At 47.5% G+C, this 23732-nt stretch overlaps 10 protein-coding genes across 10 annotated transcripts; 3 read left to right on the forward strand and 7 right to left on the reverse strand.

Moving 5' to 3' along the window:
- Positions 1 to 328: 328 nt before the first annotated feature.
- An08g11550 (hypothetical protein) lies at positions 329 to 1462 on the forward strand (the record flags this gene model as incomplete). Its single annotated transcript, XM_059749450.1, has 3 exons — positions 329 to 601; positions 673 to 771; positions 1157 to 1462. The coding sequence occupies 3 exons, from the start codon at positions 329 to 331 to the stop codon at positions 1460 to 1462; spliced, it is 678 nt and encodes a 225-aa protein (XP_059604231.1).
- A 185-nt stretch (positions 1463 to 1647) lies between these two features.
- Positions 1648 to 2353, reverse strand: An08g11560 (uncharacterized protein; the record flags this gene model as incomplete). The annotated part of the gene is made up of 3 exons (XM_001393219.3): positions 1648 to 1929; positions 1988 to 2256; positions 2344 to 2353. 3 exons carry the CDS (start codon positions 2351 to 2353, stop codon positions 1648 to 1650), a joined length of 561 nt encoding a protein of 186 aa, XP_001393256.3.
- Positions 2354 to 3748: 1395 nt separating this feature from the next.
- An08g11570 (uncharacterized protein) lies at positions 3749 to 4348 on the reverse strand (the record flags this gene model as incomplete). The annotated part of the gene is made up of 1 exon (XM_059749451.1): positions 3749 to 4348. The coding sequence occupies one exon, from the start codon at positions 4346 to 4348 to the stop codon at positions 3749 to 3751; it is 600 nt and encodes a 199-aa protein (XP_059604232.1).
- Positions 4349 to 5239: 891 nt separating this feature from the next.
- On the forward strand, positions 5240 to 6129 carry An08g11580 (uncharacterized protein; the record flags this gene model as incomplete). Its single annotated transcript, XM_059749452.1, has 3 exons — positions 5240 to 5301; positions 5359 to 5959; positions 5998 to 6129. 3 exons carry the CDS (start codon positions 5240 to 5242, stop codon positions 6127 to 6129), a joined length of 795 nt encoding a protein of 264 aa, XP_059604233.1.
- Positions 6130 to 7194: 1065 nt separating this feature from the next.
- Positions 7195 to 9714, reverse strand: An08g11590 (uncharacterized protein; the record flags this gene model as incomplete). Its single annotated transcript, XM_003188719.2, has 7 exons — positions 7195 to 7740; positions 7819 to 7890; positions 8110 to 8123; positions 8158 to 8224; positions 8465 to 9325; positions 9526 to 9558; positions 9694 to 9714. The coding sequence occupies 7 exons, from the start codon at positions 9712 to 9714 to the stop codon at positions 7195 to 7197; spliced, it is 1614 nt and encodes a 537-aa protein (XP_003188767.2).
- Positions 9715 to 11136: 1422 nt separating this feature from the next.
- An08g11600 (uncharacterized protein) lies at positions 11137 to 11736 on the reverse strand (the record flags this gene model as incomplete). Its single annotated transcript, XM_001393223.3, has 1 exon — positions 11137 to 11736. One exon carries the CDS (start codon positions 11734 to 11736, stop codon positions 11137 to 11139), a length of 600 nt encoding a protein of 199 aa, XP_001393260.3.
- A 392-nt stretch (positions 11737 to 12128) lies between these two features.
- An08g11610 (uncharacterized protein) lies at positions 12129 to 15443 on the reverse strand (the record flags this gene model as incomplete). The annotated part of the gene is made up of 2 exons (XM_059749453.1): positions 12129 to 13586; positions 13710 to 15443. 2 exons carry the CDS (start codon positions 15441 to 15443, stop codon positions 12129 to 12131), a joined length of 3192 nt encoding a protein of 1063 aa, XP_059604234.1.
- A 353-nt stretch (positions 15444 to 15796) lies between these two features.
- An08g11620 (uncharacterized protein) lies at positions 15797 to 16902 on the reverse strand (the record flags this gene model as incomplete). Its single annotated transcript, XM_001393225.3, is given in 1 exon segment — positions 15797 to 16902. A coding segment is annotated over 1 exon segment (1106 nt), but the record flags the coding sequence as incomplete, so codon positions are not given.
- Positions 16903 to 18459: 1557 nt separating this feature from the next.
- An08g11630 (uncharacterized protein) lies at positions 18460 to 18785 on the forward strand (the record flags this gene model as incomplete). Its single annotated transcript, XM_059749454.1, has 2 exons — positions 18460 to 18638; positions 18695 to 18785. The coding sequence occupies 2 exons, from the start codon at positions 18460 to 18462 to the stop codon at positions 18783 to 18785; spliced, it is 270 nt and encodes an 89-aa protein (XP_059604235.1).
- Positions 18786 to 19184: 399 nt separating this feature from the next.
- An08g11640 (hypothetical protein) lies at positions 19185 to 19943 on the reverse strand (the record flags this gene model as incomplete). Its single annotated transcript, XM_059749455.1, has 1 exon — positions 19185 to 19943. One exon carries the CDS (start codon positions 19941 to 19943, stop codon positions 19185 to 19187), a length of 759 nt encoding a protein of 252 aa, XP_059604236.1.
- Between the last annotated feature and the right edge of the window lie 3789 nt (positions 19944 to 23732).

Here is a 23732-nt window from a genome sequence, read left to right on the forward strand (position 1 = left end):
ATGATATTCGTAGGACAAGGTTTAAGAATACCCTGGCGTGTGCGGTCACTGGCTTACACAGTATTCCCTAGTCTTCGTGCAGGGCAGTATGTAACATCAACTGTCATAGCTTTTATACTACAGTTCCTTTGACCAGGCGCTGGATAGCCCGCGGAAGTTGCAGATGTTGAATAGGGCATGTGAGCGACTATATTGTAGTATTCACCATCCCTACTTATTGGTTCATATCCGCTGGTTCAAAGGAGACAAGGAAGAAATGTATTTGTCTCTCATTTGGTATTGAACATAAGTCCTGCTTTGACTACATGTGTCTACAAGCCTCTCAGGCATGGTGTATATCCCACTTCCAGATGGAGCAGGACGTGCACTCCTGTCTCTCCAGAATGTAACCATATTTGTCATCTGTTGCGTGCCTCAGAAACAGGAAAAACGCCTACGGATGCCTTGCCAGAGCAAAATAAGGTCTAGCATTGAGGGAAAGTGGAAGTACATCCCGACCGGTGTGGAACCAGGAAGCAGTAGTACTTATCTTGGAAAAGACATCTTTGCACCATTGACTCTCCTGATAACGAAATATCAATTTGCCCCTGCCCTCAGGCTTGTCTGTGACACAGTAATGTTAGATGACCTTAAGATCACTCCTGTTAAAATGAAGACAGTTCTATTTTCTAGCCTACTGCACCCGAGGGCATGAAAGTCCGCAGACAAGACCTGAACCCAGACACTCCAGCCCGACCTAGTCAAACTCGGGAGACACATGAATTCCGGACAGTATGTGAGCGATTAGAGTAGGTTTGACAAGACCCTCCTGTGAGTTACAAAGATTGCGTCATTTGGACCTCAGTATACTTAGCAGTTATGGCTTTTGCTCTAGCTAGGTCCTGATCAAATTTGTCCGTTTCAAGTAGGAGACCAAGCGCTGCATGGTTAATCCGCTCCGGGGAATATTGTACAAGGCAATAACAAGACAATGATCAATAAGGTATCCCCATAATAAGAACCATGTTATACGTAATATGTGATTGGTTTAACTCTCTGTAATAAGGGAGCTTACTTCGGTGCAGCGGCCACAACTATTTTTAGTTCAGTTTTGTTGGAGAGTATGAATCAGCAATCGTGTTACAAGTGCACGCTAAGCCGCATTTGGTGGTAGAAGATGACGCGTGGTAAGCTAGCCTGTCTTGGCACATTATACCCGGAAGTCTTGATAATGTGCCACCCCAACTCCATAGAGTCTGTCACAGAAGACCAAGTAAGGTTTTCCGCTGTTATAGCTGTTGAGATGGTCGGTAAAATAGGGAAAATGTCTGAGCTTGGACTAGGTATTGCATGGTGTGGTAATATACCAGCATGGATGCCGCCAGTCTTGGGTAAGGAGCAATCCGGCTATGTTATATATACCCGTAGAAGGATAGATTCGAAGGAGATGAATTATGTTCCGTTTACTGTACTAAGAATCTAAACATGTACCATAACGCCAAATACAAGTGCTCGATTGTTTCTTTTGATCCTGGTGGGACAATGCTTATTTTGCAGACTGAAGATAGGCGATACAGCTACGAAGGGAAGACATCAAAGAAAAAGGTTCGAACTCTCATGCCGATCGTATCCCGCTTTCCTTCCATGAGGGGGTTATGGGAACAGCGCTCAGCATTCTGTATAAGTGAAATAGGACTGCACATCGGTCTCCGTGAGCAGTGGCATCGATGTGGGTCCCACTTGTAGAGTTTGATCCGGCAGGACATGAGCAAGGTTATTGCTCGGAGCGGAGGGCTCTCCGATCATCGCTCGGCCGTCTGCAAGCATCTCCACAGTCGGGTCCAAAAAGTGCTCGATAGGCTTGTTGGACTGATCAATCTTCGCTGGTTGACTGACAGCGACTCCGAAGCTCTCAGGCGTCAAGAGGCTGGCCGATGGGAAGAGTCGCCTCTATAGATAGATCAATTAGCGTCCAAATGAGCTGACTGACATGTGTTTCGGAACGTACAATCTGTGCATATGTCGGCGGAAATTTTCGGTCTGGGGTGCTTCTGTACTCCGTTATGCCACCTCGGCGGTCCTGGATGAGCATATATACCTTGGCGTCGGCCAAGAGAGCGTAGTCGTGAAGACCCTGGGTAAGACGGTCTTTTCGTCGCTTAAGCCGTTCCTGAAGGTTTTTGACTCTTTTTCTTTCCTGCTCTTGCTCCCGCTTTGAGGCCATTGGATCTATCCATGCAGCATTCCAGTCCTGCGTGCTGATCTGGAACCATCTGCCTGCAGCGGGAGTTCTTTGACTATTATGGCTTTTGGCCAGAGTCACTCAGCTCCTAGAGCTGATCTATAAGAGTGGCATTCGCGCACTAAAAGCCATGTCTCTGACGCGTTCCCCACGCTAGCCGTAGGACGGTCTGATAGCGATCAGCACACAAAGTCTGGTTGCTTTAATGATTGTGGATATCGCGGAATATACATGTGTTTCCCGGATTGAACATGGATATATGCCATTGTAAACAAGTTGATTAGAAGTTCCAAATTTCTGTGCGTATGTGCTGGAAGCCTCGTTTTCTGTCAACCGAACTGGATGCCTTCGTAATCCTCAGGACATTGTGATAAACCTGATTTACTTTTCGCCTTATAGATCTACATTTTGTGGCTGAGATAATAGAACGTAAAGATTGAGTTACTTTAAAACCCAATCGCCGGCTGTACAGTAATGCCAAGAGATACTGTAGATTAGGGGATCAGCGTTGTGACATGTTGGGAAATAGCTCTGAAAGAGTAGGGAGTAGAATTTACGCTGTGTGTAATTACCTTGAGCCTAGTTAAGGTCGTTTCTTAACTTCATCGCAACAGGCGTTGTGGCTAGATGTTTCGAGTTGCTGGACGACAAGATTTGTGGTTCTTACAGCATAGTAGAGATTTCAAGGCTGTGCCACTGCGCGGAAGTGGATCTTTCCAGTTGAGTAACTTTTCGAATAAGCCATGTTCGCAACAGCAAAGGCAGCCGCCTGGGGAGTCCATTGAAATATACTGGTAGATTGATGGCAAGAATGACATATAGTGATAGTACTTTGATGCATCCAACTGCCGCAGAGCAGCCTCTAGTTTGGCCCTAGCAGTGTAGCGATGCGACTTTCTTTCACACATACAACCTGGTAGTGGTTCTCAACGACCACTTTATGCGACTCCAACCGTGGAAACATAATAGAGGCCCGCGGAGCGTGGAGAGAGACAAAAGTTACAATACATATATGCAAGCCAGAAATCCCTCACTTCGCCGTAGGAGGCTGTTGCTCTGATATGACGTCCATATGATGTAGACGGGCGGACGTTGCTAAAGCGTGGTTGTTTACTTGCGAATGAGAACTCTCGCCTGATTGTTGTATCTTGATATAGACTGACTTACATACAGTATTACTGAGATAGCAATATGTCGGAGTAGTGTCTGGCTCAGTTCGCATTCGTAAGAGCCTGAATATAGATGATCCATACACTTGTAAGCAGCTATATTATGACTGATACTCATGAGTTATGAATCCCGACCTATTCGGCGGTATCCAAGTAAATAAACGTAAAATATATTCTCGAAATTTTTAATGTAGAATTAGCTAGTGAGCTCCTATGTACTTATTGTGCAAATAAGATGTTAAGAGTCAAGGACGTTCGTGGTGGTTATTCTATCCCAGCGGCTGATGACATTGATTGATCTATGACACCAAAAAGCAGAGTAAGGGGTAGCTGACTAAGCTTTTGTTCTCCGCTGGGTTTAAGGAGTTTGCTTCCAATGGCTTTTCAGGGCACATGCTGTTTTCCAACACAAACCACATTCATACATCGGTGCCTGGCTGGTGCTGTCAATCTGACACGGGAAACTTGACTTGCATAGACAACAAATGCGATGGCCACACGACATATTGATTAGAGCTTCAGCTGAATCAATGCACATATGGCAAAACCTTATGCTTTTTCTGTATCCCATTGCCTTCCGCTGCTGCCTGGTCTCGTCAATGAGCTCTTGCTCCTTTTCCAGTCGCTGGCGTAGAATTTGAATGCGTGCCCTGACTCCGTGGAAGTCGTATATCCCCGCAGAACTATTGCTGAAGTAAGGTGCATCTTCTAGGGCTGGTCTAGTTACACGGCAACATATCAGAGCTTGGTGAAGTTGATGCTCGTTTTCGAGTAACCACCGGGTTTTCAGCTTTTCGTTCAAGCGGTGCGTGAGTGAGATTTCAAGCCAAAGATATCCCGCATATCGCCTCTGAGTATCGCGATCATGGCAGTCCACTGATTGGGCTTTATTAATGTTTAACATCGTCAACGGTATGTGATTGAATACTGTTGCCGTCAGCTCCTTGAACTTATACATGCATCTGATTGCAACAGATACTTATCTCTGGGGAACATTCACCTGCTGATCTAGATGGGGAAGATAGCAACAACAGAACCAGGCCATTAAAGAACAGAGTTTCTTCTACTGACATCAAAGGGGTTCGCTGCTTGAATATATACAGCATGGACAGTTGCGAGATGCAGTACTAGCATTTCATTGAGAATATCCGTTACTAGAACGAGGTGTATTCACATGCAATAACCTTTGATCGTGCATCTTATAATGTAGGGATAGCATATGGAATGCATGTATGCATTTGTTGCTGATCATAGGAGCTTTCTGTGCGGTTCATATACATTCCCCAGTCATAGCACACCAATCTAACCCTGTCAAAGCTGGGTCGCGTTTTCCTATTGAAGATGAGGGATCAATGTGGCTTACCTATTTGGTCAATACCAAGTAGAAGAATATAGAAGTTTGGAAAATTGATCAACTTCAGTAGTACAATAGGGCAGGTACAGTTAACACCGAGGACACAGTATCTCACTCAGACAACGATCCTAATATCAGTGTTTAGCAGTGTCTGAGAATCCACCACCTGGGTATCCCAGCTATAAGATCACTTGCGTCAGTTCTCTGTTCAGCAAGATGCGCACAATCTCAAGAAACTGACGCCTCTATTCAAATGGCAGAGTCGCCGAAATTGATGCAGTTTCGGCCCAAAGTAACCGCAGAGATACGGTACCAATACCATCGATAAAGTATGCAGGGCAGTCGGCGTTACATCCGGCTAAAGAGAAAAGCCCTATGCGCCTGTAGAAGGCCTTTACAATATTAATAAGAACCAAGGTTCGCCTAGAAACTGCTGCAAGTCCTGTCTTAGTTTCTTGAAGAGCGTGGAGTGTCGTCGTAGGAGCTGTATTTATGATGTTCCAACAAGTGGCCTTCCTCCCGGCTCTTCTGTCCATGGCGGCTCTTCCGGCATTGAGGTGGGTTGCGTACAGCATAGGCTTGTCGGGATGACTGTATATGCTGACAGGGTCTAGCTGCGTGTTACCCCCATCCCTCACATCGCATGACGGTACTGCGGTCGCGCAACACACATCTACTGCCACCGTGGACACCGGCAGGACCACGGCAGCAGTCGTCACCCAAACTGTATGGGTAACAACACAAAGCCCTGTAGGGTTAACCAACCACCCCGGTGCTGCGGCAACAACCAATCCTGATACACATGTGGGACTGAATCCGAAGCCGACGGCCACCTCCATGGAAGCCACTGCAGCATCAGCAGTCGATCAGATGACAGGGTCGTCCTGGCGGTCACAGACATCGCAAACAACTTCCCGGCCGCCAGAGTCTCAAACACAGCAACACTCATCCCAGTTAGACGAGGCAAATTCCGAGACTGGTAAAAATTCGACGGCCCCTCTTCCCGAACATGCCGAATCCTCGTCAAGCCTAACGGCATCGCAGACAACCGGTCCGCAGCCGAACAGCACCGCCGATATTATCTTCACCGACACCACAGCCACCATTCACCTGTTCATCGTCGATGTGGGGGCTATGCCCATAAACGGCAATGACGGCAATCGCAGTAGCTCGCTGTTCGAACCATCGCTTATTGTAGCTCAACCGGGCGACACTGTAGTCTTTCGCTTCCACGGACCCTACACGCTCTACAGGTCTGGTGCGCAAGACCCATGCCACGCGCCCCGGCTGAGCCAGAACCCTGTGACAGCGAATGGGATCGTCTCATCCTATCAGGTGCCGGTTACTTCGTGGGAGCCGGTTTGGTTTTCGGCAAGCTTGAGTGATAATCCTCATCAATGTGATAATCAAACAATCTTTGGCCTCAATGTTGGTGGGGATAGCATCTCAAACAGTTAAAGATAGGCATCCTCATTGTGAGCTCCGGGAAAGTTTGGATCCATTTTATTGCCGGTTTATTATTCTTTCTTCAGGGCTGAGCACTTTCCTTGCCTAGGCCTGTTTGTCTATGGCTGGTTCTACCTTAGAAAACCTGAAGATGTAGGTAGATAGAAACTGTAACTGGTTGTTCCACTGTAATCCATTGATCAAAAAGTCTTCTCTTCATTGTGTGTATTAAAGGGTATGACAAAATCATGTTCTGCCGTGCCATTATCCCGTAGACGTTTCTTTCGGGTGTTTTATCCACATACTAGTCAGTCCCGCCTCCCTGTCTTCCCTTCTGGTATATTCTTCACTTTTCAGTCTCCCAACTTACATATCGATATCCGTTGCGACACGGGAGTTGTTCATCAGAAGACGCCTCATGCGGGTAGAGTTACCTGCTAATAAGCAACACCTAGCATTGGGATTCATCCATGCTAAGGTTATATGGAAAACCAAACTCTATCTTAGGTGGATAAAAGAGGCCCGTGAAATCATGCTTCTTGGAGTTTTCACCGTTTCTGCAATGCATATGCTGCTTTGAAGGATGTGAATACTCATATGTCATTAATCTAGTATTGTGCGACAAAGTGTAAGCAGCTGACACTATTGTAGCGCAAACATACACTCAGTCAGCCTAAGTGATTGGATAGATAGACCGTCTGCTGTTCTAGAAGTTGAAAAATGATATAGCTCTATAAAGCTATCTTGACTTTTACCAAACCCTATCAGTTCCCACGGGCTCTATGGCGCTCCTTCCATTAGCTGACATCCTTCCAGGTACGTTTTGGAGTTTCGCGATCTAGAGACCAAGAGGTGTATGTCAAAGTCAGCTATTTATGTTGTGACAGGATAACCCCCTTTGAATACGGAAAACACAGACTAGGTGGCCTATATCTCATGGGATGTGTGTATCCAGACGCCGCGCAAGTAAGATTAGACCGGTCTCGCAAGACTATGTATTTCACTTATGAATCACTGCGGCTGCCAATAGAAAATCCAAGATGGGTTTGCACTGCGCACCCATGCGTAGCGTAGTTGTCATCTGGGTGCATGTAGACCTCATGACACTCATAGACCCCGGCAGCGCAGCTCACCACTGGACAAGAAGGGTCATTTGACGTCACCGTTATATCATGTTGGAAAAGATCGGAATCGTGGTCCAGGTCGATGTATGACACATCCCAATAGATGATCGCGTCCATTTTGGTATACTCAAATTGCAGAACACTGCGTTGATTTGGCTCAGTGGCTAGTTTGATTGAAATACCGCCACCATCCACCCTGGTTCTCCACGACTCAAAATACTGTTCCTGGTAGGGAATTACGATCATTGGACCAGTTGTGTTAGAGACCGACCATGCAAAGATATCCTTAGCAAGATAATTAGAGATAGTAACTCCGGGGAGATACTCCTGGCGCCGGGAAGCATCATTGCTTGGCTTTGGTGGCATTCCAGCCACCAGCACGAATATACCAAACATGGACGTCACGGTAGCCATCTCTGATAATGACTTTGTTCGTCAGTGTGTCTTTCAAGAAGCTTTTTGTCAACAATGTAACAAATGTGCCTGGCAGTAGTAGTACCTCACCAGGGCAGTGTTTGTCTTTATAATAGCTGATACTATACCATCATCGATTACGGCAGCACCCTGGCCGGATTGCTGGTGATGTTAATGGCTGATAATACTGAACGACAATCGAGTATTTACTATCAGCCGTAAGTCGTTGTTGTTTCTCACCTACGGGACTGGATGGTTTGGGTTCCCTTGGTCTTATCTTCAACAAGAGGCACGTGTCCGTTTACAGTAGAACAGGATGTGTCAAGCCAAGCGAGTATTACATATTTGGTGGTTCCATCTTCTGCATTGTACAGCACATACCACCGTGATAAACCCTGATATATGGGATAGAAGTCATTTTAAGCATACCTTTTTCTGCAGTGGGATCATACGCTTGTCTGCCCTCACTGGTGATAGTGAGACGCAACACCGCTATCTAAACAAGATAACCATCCAAAGCCAAGATCAATAGTAGCACAAACAGCAAGGAGAGTATACATGTAGTCCGCCTAGGTTTTCCGTACATGAAACCCGCACTAGCAATCTACCCTTTTCAGCCTGCAGGAAAAATGGCCCCATTCCTGCAGATTGTGCCCGCAGCAACAGCTCCCATTGGCACAAGCCTTCCCGAATCACACAAGAAGAATGAATGACCATCACTAGAACATTGCATTACTCCAGGTGTGCAGACATGCCCAGTTATATCGGGCTTAGTGCCAGTTCCTGTCGAGTATCTTAACCCCGTAGAATCAGCAGGAATCGTGGATGAAATAGAGTCCTTCTTGGTGACCGTGTAGGGTGCCGATTGCGTGCTCAATGTGTTTTCTCCTGGTGGTATGATCCCAGGCCTAGTCGTAGTTAGGGCTGGCAGGGGGATAGAAGACGCCATCGAAGAAGGCGAGCTGGCAACCTTGCTTAGAAAGGCAGCTGAGCTGCTGCATGTATACCCAGTTCCACCAGCAACGGTGCCTTCGACACTATCACCCGGCATCGGGAAACTCACTTCCTCGCCTTCGATTGTGACACACTGCCCCTCGCCGTTGATATTGGCGAGGAAGATGGGGGGCCGCTCCAGCCATGAAGCCTGCTGCATCTCTCCCTGCAGCGCCCCGACATCTGATATAGGAGACTGAATTGTCACTTGCGCGCAATTCATGTACATTTCCCGGTTTCCAATCTTGTTAAACCAGGTCCATGCCAGCAGGGCCGGCCCATGCGGTGCATCTTCCGGGATTCGAAAGGAATAATGGAGAGGTTCCGGGCAATGGCCGAGAATGGAGTGGATGACACGGAACGTCTCACCCATGTCATACGACAAGGAAATCTGGCATGACCCACCGCCATGAGTTGCGGTTCCGGCTAGAGTGATTGCATATTCCTGTCCGGCTGTATACTCGGCAACTGAGTCGAAGAGATCGCGAGCGTAGCCCTTGCAAGGATAGTCCGACCCCGTTGCCGATAAGGGTGAGGTGTAGGAATAATCTTTGATACTACTGTTGGTATTCAGCGGGCTACGGATAGGTAAAGGATCGCTCATCTGGATATGGGCGGCAGTATACGTGATGATGCTACTGCATACCACCCATAATATTTTCATGATTGCCAGTAGATACAGGTTTGGAGCACAACGAGCTCTTGATGGTGCTGGACGAAAATGCTGGCCTTCCCGGTGTGGCGGATACATAGTGCCCAACCTGGGGGAAATGGGACTTATTATACTAATCCAGTAAGACATACAAGGGACTCCTTAGAAGGGACTCTTTGCAAGGGCTGTCACACATTGCATACGCCACCTTGATAGTACTACTAGCCTTGGTATTGTTTGCATTCGAGGCCACCCTTCCTTATCGCTTTTGAAAGCGCTCGGAATGAAGTGTCTACTGCATGTGCAATTCCATCACTTACTTGGCTGAGGAGCGCGCGCATTGCTCACTCTGCCCTAGGATATACCACAAGGCTCATGTTTAGGCTGATGGCTATAGCTGCTATTCGTATTAAAGAGCGCATTGTCATCGACGAACCGCGCGATATATAGGTTATGACTCTTCCGATGTGACAACCACTGATCGGTCTAACAGCTCGCTAGTCGTCTGTATGGTCACGGTCGCCCGTTCCTATGATCCCGTGGTGTTGTCTGGAGAAATAGCCCTCCTCCACCCCCAAATATCCTTTGTGTATGCATAGTGGCCATCCCAAACGAAGTTACAGTACCATATTTCTTCTGTCAGATGAAAGTAGCTGTTTAGCACCTTTACCCCGAAGCTTGTCTCTAGTAATTGCTGAATTTTCTAGAGCGATGTCCTGGGGTTTTGCCTTATCGTTAGGGAAAATGTTGAATTCCAGCATTGAGAAGTGAAAGTACATTCTGATTCAAGGCAGTCCCAGCACGACTTATTCCAGTATAGCTCTGTAGTGAAGATGAAAGACATTGCGAATTCAACTGCTGGATTACACTGATGCTAGCCATGGCGCTACGCTTACCCGGTATTAGAGTATATACCATATATTGTTGCACGTACTACGTGACTCGAATGTGGCCCCACTCAAGCAGTCCTTCCTGAGTGATTGCTCAATCAAGCGACCTCTACAGTAAATCACTGACGGCAATGAATTACGGGCATGTAGATTCAGCACCTATAGAACTTCTTCTACGGCACAAGGCCACAACCTTATTGGCTGTTCAGCTCTCGTAACCATTTACATCCTTTCATCGAGTACTTAAATTGTGTATTTAGCATTATATTCCAGGCCAGGTCAAAGCCATCCTGTGTATTGGTCTGTATACTGTAACCAGGCTGTGAATGATAAATCCATAACAGGTGTGCTCCCTTCTCTACAGCAGCACGCATGGTAACGCATGTATACATACCACAGGTATAGTCTTATCATCGTCCCAAGGCAGAGAGCTTGACTCAATCTGAGCCTACTCCATGTATACTTGCATCTGTTCTTATGGAGAAAAAGCAATAGGTAAGGTGAGACGGGGATCGCTCATGGTCATATAGAGCAAGACTATTTTCCATCGGAAGTCACTGCTTCAAACGTCCTATTGCTGCACTCACAGATCCCATGTGGGTGGATGTAATCCGGGATTGCATGCTTTGCTACAGCAACCTGATGCTCGTATTTGATTTGTTGCAGAGCCACAAGCTGGATAATACCGAGGAGAATAGTGGCAGCAACTGCAAATGCGCCTGTCACCGCTGCTGTGGCAATTGCCATCACGGACCAGGTCCGGTTTCGTGCTGTATATACGTTCAAAAACGTATTGACTAAGCCCGTCACGGAGTGGATGAGGGTCGGCCTAGTTTCTGTTAGTGCCTTTAACCTGGTAGAGGTGAAGGTACACTACAGGAAAATCTGGCGCGTCGGCCAGATGAGATTCGACCGCCACCTCCACCAAAGCCAGCCGCAGCCAGCGGTACCGAGGGCGCATGACGCTACGGCTAGGCCAAGGAGAGGGGGGTTCTCGATAGCATCAGATATCATCTCATTATCCCGTCTCCGGCCCTTCAATCCATCAACCAGCGCGGTGTCTTGCAGCGTAGAAAATGTGCCTGGGAAGACCAAGAATCCCGCTAGGAGAAGCCAGGTACAGCTGGATGCAATCAGATTATGCAGTATGGGTATTCTCTCCGTCTCTAGCAGCATATCAACGTAACGGCTCTGGATGGCGTGGTTGGTCGAGCTTGGAGACTCGCTCAGATGGTCAAGCCACCGTCGCCATCTATATGCTTCCTTTCGGGCTGTCGATGGTTTTGTCGCCATAACCGTAGTGCAAGGGAGCTCGTGGTCTGTATGGTCTGAATGATAACAGCCGACAGGATGAGCCATGACAGGAATCTGTTCAGCTGCTGAGTTTATATCTGCCGTGAGGATGGATAACATCCTATATCCTAGGAACGTGTCGTGTTCGTGGACAAGACTACGCCTCAGCTCCGGCCGCATTATATACACCACATTCTGATGAGAAAATTACTCTCTCATTCCAGGTCCTTTGGTCAGCTAGTTAGAAAAGCTATTTCGTGAGCTTCAGCTCATGGAATATCTGACAAAATGACTCATAGAAAGTCAACAAGCTGGACCGATACTGTAAGATTCAGAATCGCCTTCCGCCTGTGTTACTGTTCTCTTTTCTTAACGCCCCACTGCCAAGACTAAAACCCGCACGCTAACCGATAACGGTAAGTATGTTACAGAGACGTAACGAACAGTGGTATCCATTGTACCTCAGCATGACGTCATAAACCATTCTATAACGTATCCATATTACCCAGGGTAATGACTCTGCTAGAATGTTCGACCACTATCTATTATTGAAGACATCTTCAATATAAACATCAGGCATCCCAGACCCTCCTCTTGAAAAGGGTCTTCGAAAGAAAGTAGAGACAAGGCAAGGCAAGAAAAGAAAAGGCAAGTATGTTTTGTCGACTATACCATATCGGGGAATCTATCGCGGTTTCCCAGTCACGGAGAGTATCAGAAGAGGATATGGTATCTGGGTGATCTGGACCAAGCAGGTTGCGGCGGAGCTCTGCACACTGTTTCATCAGAGCGAGGGCACTTTTAATCGTACCTCGTCTTTTCCATGTAAAGGCTAGATTATTCATGCTGGTAAGAGTGTCAGGATGCTCGGGCCCTAGCACTCGCTTGCGTAGCTCTAATACTTGCACTTCCAGCTCTTCCGCTTCCTTCCATTGTCTCTGATTCCTGTAGGTGGATGCCAGATTGCTCATGATAGTAAGAGTATCAGGATGCTCGGGCCCTAGCACTCGCTTGCGTAGCTCTAACACTTGCACTTCCAGCTCTTCCGCTTCCTTCCATTGTCCCTGATTCCAATAGGTGCATGCCAGATTGTTCATGCTAATAAGAGTAGAAGGATGCTCGGGCCCTAGCACTCGCTTGCGTAGCTCTAATACTTGCACTTCCAGCTCTTCTGTTTCCTTCCATCGTCCCTGATTCCTGTAGGTGGATGCCAGATTGCTCATGATAGTAAGAGTGTCAGGATGCTCGGGCCCTAGCACTCGCTTGTGTGCCTCTAATACTTGCACTTCCAGCTCTTCTGTTTCCTTCCATTGTCCCTGATTCCTGTAGGTGGATGCCAGATTGTTCATGCTAATAAGAGTAGAAGGATGCTCGGGCCCTAGTACTTGTTTATGTGTCTTTAACACTTGTACTTCCAGCTCCTCCGCTTCCTTCCATCGTCCCTGATTCCTGTAGGTGGATGCCAGATTACTCATGATAGTAAGAGTAGAAGGGTGCTCGGGCCCTAGTACTCGCTTGCGTAGCTCTAATACTTGCACTTCCAGCTCTTCCGCTTTCTTCCATTGTCCCTGATTCCTGTAGGTGGATGCCAGATTGCTCATGCTAATAAGAGTAGAAGGGTGCTCGGGCCCTAGCACTCGCTTGTGTGCCTCTAACACTTGCACTTGCAGCTCCTCCGCTTCCTTCCATCGTCCGTCACTGTAGAGACAACTACAAACATTTTGCATCAAATCAATGTATTTCTCTTGCTCCTTCCGAAATCCAGCTTCTGCTATTAGTGAAAGAGCATGCGGCAGATATTCCCGCCACGCCTGCCGATTCGCATGGTCATTATCTGGGAAGACTTCACTCAGTCGGTCAGCAGTTTTCAGTATTTGCAGGCTGAGCTGTTGGTTCTTTCTCATCCAGTTCCGAGTCGCAAGATGGACTAGTCGGTGTAGATTTAAAGAACTGTCCCCACCCCCCTTACTAATAAAGGAGAAGGCCTTGAGAAGACCAAGAGCATCGGTTTTATCCTTATTCGAGATCGGCTGGGGAAGTAAGGACAGTGGAATGTCACGAGGATTGATGCAGGCTAAGAATTACAGGTAGTCCGCTGCCAGCTTATTTAATTGTTGGATTTGCTGGAAGGAGATAAACCAAGTCAGAGCAACAGGGTTCTGGATGTCTTTGTAGCGCATTTCATCTCCAAATTCTTCACTCAGCAGTTCAATCACATGTGGCTCCTGGTCCCGTAGAAGCTGAAGATAGTCAGAGAGGCCAATGCTGTTTTCATTGATATACGCTGCCGCCTGGGTGATCGCCAGAGGGAGACAAGCCAGCTGCTCAAGAAGACTCAGAGCTGTAATACGATCATTAAGCAATGTCTTATCAACCAGTGAGTTCGTGAAAATTTGGATAGAAATTTCTGTGTTCGGCTCAGTGACTGTAATCACATGGGAAGACGCTAATTTCACAGCTACCTTACGGCTGCGCGTGGTGAAGAGAATATGGCCTTGCTCACTTTCAGGAAGAAAGTCTGTTAATACTGTATCAGTAGTATCGTTTGTGCTCCACATTCCCATGTCATCTGCGTTATCAAAGATAACAAGCCACTTCCCGGCACTCTCCTCGCTAAGATAAGCTTTAACCTTTCCTTTCACCTCTGCTGGTTTTATATCAGTCATTTTAAGCTTCGAGGCGATGTTCATATAGGCTTGTTCCACGCTTTCATAGCTGGTACATGTAATCCAGCAAATCGAGCATTTAGGGTCTCGATTTCTCATGCGGTAGGCCAGTTCAAGTGCAATCTGCGTCTTTCCAACACCGCCTAGTCCGCAGATAGCAATTTTGCTAGGTCCGTTCTGTTGCAGAAGCAATTCTTCAATTCTGGTGATTTCGTCTTCCCGGCCTGCGAACCGTGGGTTCCTCCGGAAGGGGACCATCCAAACTGGCTTCCTCGGATCACGTGATTCCTTGCGGTGAAAAGTAGGAATTACCGACAGAAGTGCCTTAGCGTACGAAGCAGCCGCAAGCGCAGCATATCCTTGCCACTGTTTATTTTTGTGCGAATCACAGTAGTCACAAATGCCGCGAATGACTAGTGATGGGAGTTCGTCCATGAGCCCAGCAGCCTCCATTTCAAAACAGAGTATGTCTAGATCCCGAGCAATGGAATCGCGAGTCTTGGCATCTTTCATGACCTGGTCTCCGGAAGCAATCAAGCCATAATAAATACAAGGGTCATCAGTCCTCCGCTTAGGACGGTTAACTAACTGGGCCTGATCACACGCCGAACAGTCGTGTTCGCTACCCTCATGATTGTATGTTGCTGGGAATAGCCAGTCGTCCTTTGGTCGCGAAAACTGTTCTCCCATCGTATCACAGTTGTGCAGCACACCGTCCAAAATTTCGCTGGTCAGCCTTTTCCCGGTCATGTAATCACTCTCTAATTGAGACACGGCCTTCAACAGCACTTGAGGAGGTTTATTAAGCGACCCGATGTGCTGGAATCGACCGCCGCGTAGTGTCTTGCCGTGGTCATATTGGATAACACCACTTGAAGTGGCAGTTGGCTTGCTGACCACAACATCACCAAGGCGAATATCAGCACTGTGGCTCGGGACTCCACCTCCAATACCCACCATCAACCCGAACCTGATATTCCGAAAGGTAGAGACCATATGTGACACAACACTTGTAGCGGATATCGTCCCATAAACGCCGCCAGGCAGACAGGCCACCACTACATTGTGGCTGCCAACTCTCCCAAGTGTGTAGACATTGTGGTCGGATTCTGGTTGGGGAAGCGGAGGGTGAACGTCGTCCAGCATGGCCTTCGCTGCTGCTAGTTCCAACGGCAAGGCGCAGATCCACGCGACCGTATAGTCGTGGTGCGTGAAGGTCATTTTGTATATTAATCCAATAAAGTGGTGAGACTTTGGTCGGAAGATAGAGGAGGCATTAGAACTGCAGGATTAGATATTCCAAGAAACAGATCTGAGGTTGGAGTTGCAAAGGTCATCTGACACGTGTAACTGGGAGGCTGTCGCGGTTAGAGGGCCAATCATGGTCTCGAGAACGTATAAAAAGCAAAAAGAGGAAGTGGTGTGTATTAATATTGAGCAACAAGGCCAGTTTCCCAACATCATATTCGTAAAGCGCTATAGACAAACCTAGGAAGATCATTTGCTAGTTATCCAGATAAGCTCAAAGTCGAAGCTACAGTTGAGTTCTGAGAGGTTTTATCAGGGCGTAGCTATTACATATTATCTGAAATGATACCTCTGACTTCTTGACACGCAGGGTTGTCCCGATTAGTCATCGAGGTCCTGATCGACATAAAAGCGGGGTGTTGGATCACTGGTGGATCCCGTCGAAGCTCAGAGGCAGGGCAGTGTTCCAGAGTAATCCCAGCATGACGAAAATGCCCCTCTGCACTCAGCTTTCTGGCACCGACAACGTCGATGCACCACTCTAGATATACATCGAAATTGAGCTCGGGTCCTCTTCAAATACCTTCCAGTTACGCTTAATGAAGGCCTTCAACTCTGCAAACATTTCCTCAATGGGATTGAGGTCTGGTGAGTATGGAGGCAGGTACAGCAACTTCACCCCGGCGTCGCTGCACATCTGTTCCACGCGCTCGGTATGATGAAATGATGCATTGTCCATTATCAGCACAGATTTGGGCTCCGGCCACCGCCCGCAATGATGAAGCAGCTGCTCCACAAAATCTTCGAATATGGATGCATCAGTAGATCCCTGGAACACACGGGCAAGCATAACACCATCCTCGGCATACGCTGGCAGTATTTGATATCGCTGTCCGCGATGAAACCGAGAGATTTGCAACGGTGTTACTCCAACAGGGGACCAGGCCGTTCGCCTGAAGCCAACTCGCTTATCGCATCCCGACTCATCGACATAAATAAGGTGGTACGAACGGAATTCAGACAGGCTATGAAAATAGCAGTCCCGCAAGTCCGCATTACGCTCTCCAGCAATCCGACGAGCTGCTTTTTTAGACCATCCAACGGATTTGAGCGCCCTCCTGATACTGGCGGTTGTCACTACAGTCTCGAATTCATGCCATAAGAAAGTTGCCATTTCGTCTAGATACAGATCCGGCTTCGTAAGGAGATGCTCGCAAAGGGCGTCCAGCATAGGCAGGGTTACCATTCGCGGTCGGCCGGCTTTGATTGGAGGTGCTTTGACACTGCCGAAAAGTCGCAGGTTCGAACGAATATATCTAATACTGCGCTCACTGCAACCAGCCACGCCAGCCATTTGAGTAGTAGTCAATGATCTGCTTAAAATCATGTCACGAATGAGCTCATGCTGAGATGCTGCTAGATTGGGAGCCATTTGGAACATATGAACAGCTGCTTATTTGCGAGAGTGCGAAAAGATGTGAGAAATGGGTGGTGCAAGAGATGATATGCGTATTGTCGTTAACGTTGGTTGCCTGTATTGTACTTCTATGTCAGTGTAAGAAATAGAAAGTTCCAGAATTATACAGTGCTGGTAACATACAAAACATCATCATAACTGCCAAGGCGCTAAAGATCTACAAGTGGGGCTTCTAAGCAATTAAAGAGTGTTTGGGGCGGAAGCCGATTTCGAATGTCTCGGTACATATAAAAGATGCTGCCTCCTGCAAAACAGCTTATGCCAGACCTACTGTACTGTGTTTCCTGAGTTGTCAATTCTGCTCTTGGGGGCGGAGCAGACCGCGCCTGTTCTTCTGATCTATAAATAGGCTACATAAACTTGTACAGATCTGTTAAGGCGTTGTCAGACACATTGCACTTTCATGTGAAGTATGACTTGGGCCGCCAGATGTATCTGATATCTTCCTAATACTACGACACCACCCTTCCAAACGAACCATATTCTCGTAACCCCAACGGAAAGTTGTATTGTACCTCACTTGAAACGGACTTTCTAGATATTGGCTTTACAGCTGATCCGGAAACCGGTATCACCACTTCCACTCTTTGATTTCACCAACCCCAACGCGCGTCCACGCTAGACGAAGCTTGGCATCAGATGGAAGCATGGCTCGGTGTAACATTACAGTATATAGTGTTGACATGTACTACGTAGGGTGGCATTTAATCGCTTGTCAATTGACATACGACTATATAAATTGAAGGCAAGTGGCGAACTAAGAGGCAATTACTGAACGATCCAGGGATCACAAAGAGTTTACACTATACATAGCTAAGACCAATAGGCTCATACATCTGAGGCCCTTCGTTTCGAAGAAATCAGAAAATAAGCGAGAACAATACATAACTCAAAAATGTGTAAGAGCGGTTTGGCCAAGAGATCTAAATTCCTTCTAGCCGTACAAATCTAGCTACTTTACTATAGCAGTGTGAACTCCGTCACAGCGGCTATGTCCGAGTGTGTAAGGCTTAGGGGGGTCGAGCGGGTCATGCCTTTTTCGGAAAACATCTAACCCCACCGGGACCGAAACCCCGCATCAGAACCGGAATATGATTTATGTGATTTCCAATTACTCACAAGACAAAAGAGTTTTATCTCCCTGTCCAATAACAATGGGGCTTGATGGATTACGCTCACTTTAGGTGGTGGAAGTCTTAATTAGATATCTTTAACCATGGTACATGTCTAGCTAGTAGATAAATAGTGCCAATTCAAAGGCACTGCATCCAATTGAGCTTATTCCGTCCGTCCGATGACAGTGACTCGTGTATATGACCACAGCCCAAGTGCGACTCCTTCGCCTTCATAAAATCTGCTTCCCAGTCTGAGGTTCAGGGCAAGCGATATATATCGACTTAATTTAAGCTGATCTGCCCATATATATCTTGTCATCACCCCACGGTGCTATAGGGAATTGCTTCACTCCACTAGGTAAGCGTAAGTCAAGTTGTTTTGGGACTTCTCAACTGAATGCAATGTAAAGAAAACAATCCAGAAAGCATGTCAGCCTTGGGTTGGCGATTAGCCCTCTCTCGAGCAGTTAAATTCACCGGTATCTATAGGATCGACGAACCTGAAATGATTGCAATGATACCAAGACCTTGTTACGGCTTATTGCTTGTCTGTCCAGTCAATAAAGCATCCGGAACGTCTCATAACCAAGAAGACAAGACTTTCAATGCTGATGACGGAAGGAGGTAATAAGGTCCCAACAGACCATAGGGACTGGTTGTGGTATTATCGCACTCCTGCACTGTTTGCTCAATGGGAGAGCTCGCTCCTTCGTCGAAGCCTAACCAGATCTTGGAGAGCTATACCGGCAGATTTTACCCGTGCAACGTTTGCAACGTGCAAATGCGCTGTGCAGTAGCCATGCTTTTGGAATAACCAATGAATAATTGTAGGACATATCACGCTACAGTGGTTACATTATTGACGGAAGAGTGATTGTCCGTCTTAACAAGCGACGCTTGACTTATTATTCTAGCGACAATTTGAGCATAAAGCGAAGGAAGAACCAGAACAACGTTATCCGTGAACGAGTGAGGGGTAACGCAAAGCCAAAGCTTCAAAAGGACAGTTACGGGTTGGTACTGTACATAATAGTATATTACAGCAAGAAATCCAAGGCTAACACTTTATGATAAGTCAAAGGTTAGTGGTCTGATTCACTCTCTATGAAACGTCCAACACGATCACCGCCTTTTCTTTTCCCAACCTATGATACGACCTCTCCGGAGATGACTATCATTGGTAACCGGCGACACAGAAGGACATTTTGGTACTGTCAAAACTGTCAGCCACTCCTTTCCGCGACAAACGAGGTGCATGCCACATATCGGGAGAAGCTGCTCGGGTTTTGAAATACTCCCTCCCACACCGTAAATGGCTGGGCTTTGTACAGTGCAGATCTTTTTTTGGCTTGCAAAAGAGTACTGTGTCCGTAGAGCGCTTTTCTCAAAGAGTTTCCGAATAGTTCTCCCCGAAAGAACGAGGGTCTCTTGAGGCAAGATGGCGTCATGCACATAGAGCGCTATCTCTGGGATCTTCATCTCCCGCTTGTTTGGGCTGACGAAAGTGATTTCTGGGAGGATAATTTTGAATTCAGTTGGCTCATAACGATGACCTTCTCGTAGAGACTTAAAAAGAAGATCTTGGAAATATTGAAGGTCGCCTGCATCATCGTTCGTCGATAAAAGGATGTGATGTCGATGAGAGCCTCTGTAGCTGGGCCTCCCGATCTCATGTAATTTTGGTCCCACAAGAACAGGGCAGGCCCCTAGCTCGAAAGCTTTATTAATCCATCCATCGCTCTTGAAAATCGCTCTCCAAAGTATATTTTCTTGGCTTTCACTGAATAGAAGGGCATCTGCCAGCATCTTGGTGGAATTTGGGCTAAGTAATGCCGTTATGAGATCAAAGACCTCCCGTGAAATCTGACTCAAATTGGGCATTCTGAAAGACTGAAGGTACATGTATGTATTGGATGAGCAACCGGCAATCTGTAGGGGTTTTAGAGACCTATTCCGAAGACCAGTGACGGGTTTAAATGTTGATTTTATACCTCCCAACCAGGCGCCAGGCAGTTAATTAGCCCTCCGAAAAGCGTGGATCTTGCGAGGACGCCTCTCATCAGCTTCTGGACCTTGCCTTATAAAGCATCACATTGCTGGTGTAATCTGGGTAGGATTGAAGGGCGAGGAGCATATTCTGCTTCGGATCATATCGATGTGTCCTATCCTCAGGGTAAATCTCCTTGAAGCTGTAGATTTCCTTAATCACCTGTGGTGGACAATTGGATCTACCCATCATTTACCAAGCTTACCCCTTGAATTGTGAGGGAAGAAGAAGAAGAAGAAAAAAAAAAAAAAAAAGGTCTAAACAGCCAGTACCTACCCAACATGAAATGATAGGGTCAAGGGGCTATGTCATTGACCTGAGCAATTTGCTCCGAAATAACATAGAACGTACCAGCCAATTCATAGTAAACTCGATCGCTTCACAATCGCCTAGTGCTATTTGATATTGCCTTATCATGATTAACGATCTGTAACGACCTGCTCGTAATCTCGCCGCGTTCGATCCCCGCCTAATCAAATCCTAGCTTGGGTTGCGCTGGTATCAGGAAATCAGTACATATTCTCGAAAAGAGTCAATCTGGTTGTCTTGTGATGTGGAACGTGGGGGAAGGATATTCTATGCTAAATTTTATGCCGATTACGGCGGGCATTGGCTATTTCGAAAGCTTGACTTTGACAGGCAAAGAATTTCGCCTGAACTGATTAGTTTACGGAAGCATAGATGCAGTAGTTGGTCCTCGGTCACCATTACTCCTGGTTATGATCCGTCGTGGCACGAAAGATACTCGCAGCTCCCGCTTGCAGATTAATCACATAATACGCGAATGGCATGGGTTTATCAGGGCCAAGGAACATTCGCTGGTTACTAATCCATATTTGCCCAGCTCTGGCGATCAAAATCAATACTGTACCGGCATGTGTCACCATAATTAAGGGTCCTTCTCTATGTACATATAACGTGCCTGATTATCTGTGCCATTTGTGGAGATCAGTCAGTCATCCTCCAGTTTGCTTAGACGTCTTCAAAGAAAGAACTACAGTATGTACAACGTTCCGAAAAAAAAACGAGACAAGACTAGTCCTTGGATGACTTCGCTCGCACATCGCCAGTGTCACAGCGGAAACCCCATTCTGCCAACTTTGGACGCTTGTTCCCGCTTAATGATGGGAGTGAAGCACACGTCTTCCTAGCCCGGGCTAAGACGATGCTGCAGACTGTACCAGCCTCCATATGGTATGCTGCTTCGCTACCTGAGGCGGTCAATCAATCGCAGTGGTCGGTTTCCGCGCGGTAGCCGATCATAGTCACTGCTGTACTTCAATACTGGCCGGCGGGAGGCCCGGATCTGCAATAAGGCAGATCAGCACTGCATCAACTATAATACAGACTGTATCTCCAGCGCTATCGACATACATACCATTTGGCGGTCCAGCTGTTCGAAAAGCGCAGTGTTGGATGATTTGAACATTGTGTCGCGCGCCCCGGTGCAGATCACGACCCAAACACCGACTCCAAATTTGCTGAGCTCATGGCATTTCCGGAATATGGTCTCTCGACGACGGGAGACATTGCGTACTCCAGGGATGGTACTGTTTCTTTCCGTCATGTCGGGCAGTTTCTGACTGGAACTCTGCAGGAACGAACAAAGCGATCAATACATGGCAATGCCATACTTTATAGGTACCTTTGTTATGAAGGCGCGGTATGTATGATTGATCTAATACTCTTATCAGGCATAATCACAAACCCAATCTGACAAGATCTTCTCTTTAGGGTTGCAGCGAGTAGGTGAAATCCGCCATCGGTTGCCACAACCCACCGTAGACCGAACGCGGGAGACACGCTAGTCTGTAGCAGGAAAAGCGTATCGCACGTAATACCCTACCCCGATTCGGCATGCCCATGTACTCCGGGCGCTCCCACTAATCGCGGAATAACCATATACCCGAAAGTCTCCACTACGGGTCAGAACGGCTGGACCGCCTGTGTATGCAGGCAAGTCATACTACCGGGGGGCAATACACAATCAATTAGTGTTTGACTCATGAGAGGTTGCAGCGCATCTTTGGCAAACGTATGCTGTAGAATTACATCTTAGAAGGATGCCCTTGCGTCAGCCCCAAGGCAATTCGTACATCAACAAAGTAGCGGACCTCATAGTTTGGGCAGCCTCATAATCTTGCAGGCATGCACGTCTACCTTGAAGGAGCTTTTGTCATGGAGACCTTGTCGAGTGTCATGGAAACAGTACAGCTGGAAACACCTGTTGTGCCGCACCTACAGTATCTGAGGATCATGGGACACATACAGACTCCTTTCGGGGCCCGCTACCGTGTCCTTTGTTCTGTGAGAAATGCAAAAGCTCCTCTCACCTACGTGTCCGAATATAGAAGCATCTCGCATCAGTCACGCCAAACGTCGCGATCCCGTCGGTTCGAGCGCGAGCTGCATAGCTTTCAGATACCCGCTCTGATGATCTGCGAGTACCACACAGCCCTTCGCCGCAGACAGGCCCGGTACCAAACCCTCCGACCACGCCAGTTGCCGGAATGCGGAGCCAGCCAACTGTCGGGGAACATGCGGCCCGATTTGTTGCCCGACATACGTGAACTTACATGGCCCGCTTCCTGGCGTGCTCCACGCGAACCGTCGTGTCGTCGCGCGGGAACATATTCTCAGCGACATCATGTTGGGCTTCGCAGTATTCCAGGGTTACAGCATTGTGGCAGAGATAACATGCCCCGTTGAGATTTCTGCTGGACTGTGTGAGAAGGACTTACTTCTACAAAAGGTCTAATAAGAGAATTTGACACATTCAATGTACAGTACTCTAGATCCACCATAAGAGTGCCTTTCTCGCGCTCTTTTAACTCTACAGCGACAAAATAAATGTTGTTGTATCATCCTCGAAATTCAAGTCCGTAACAAAACTTGAAATATCATGGTCTACACCCGCTTCGTAGCGCGCCGGACAATTTCCTCCTTCCCCATCTGCCAACAGAGTTGCTCCACCTGTCTCCAGTTAATACCAATCATCGATGCCAGTGGAGACCATATCTGAAATCGAAATCTGGGAACTTGGTCAGCATTTGAGCTTGGAGTCAATTTTGTAGTCTCGGACTTACTCTTGGTACCAGGAGGCAACTTCATCACGCAATTTGTCATCGTTGTCCACACAACCGATTAACTGCAATGTCAAGATACGAGCTGCGGCGTTTCGGCGAGAATATGCGTCCCAATCGGTCACAGTGATGGAGGGTGATCTAGAGGTCCCAAGCGGGATCGGACTCGGCAACAGCATCGGCTGAGCATGAATCCTGGCCGAGGACACTGTAGGCAGGTCTGCGGCTGGCCGGATTGCGTCGGAATCCAGTGCTGCCCTCGTTGGTGAGGGCGTTACCGGGTCCCTGCCACTGCTCAGCGCCTTCGGATCGGGGCTAGTGCTGCATCCCATCCGTGCAGGACTTGGAATGGTTACGTCTTCAAGCCGAGCAGGGCTGGGTTCATTTTCATCGGGCATCGTGAGGTCTGTTTGCCGAGGCTGCTGCCTTGCGTATGATGAGCTCATGGGATTTGAATAGAGGCCGATAGAAGTTTTTGAAAGCAAAAAGCCTGCGTGTGAATTGGAGCCCTGTAAGTATTGCGGCTGGTGCTTGTTTGTG

This window comes from Aspergillus niger (genome assembly GCF_000002855.4).
Source record: "Aspergillus niger supercontig An08".
Taxonomy (NCBI): domain Eukaryota; kingdom Fungi; phylum Ascomycota; class Eurotiomycetes; order Eurotiales; family Aspergillaceae; genus Aspergillus; species Aspergillus niger.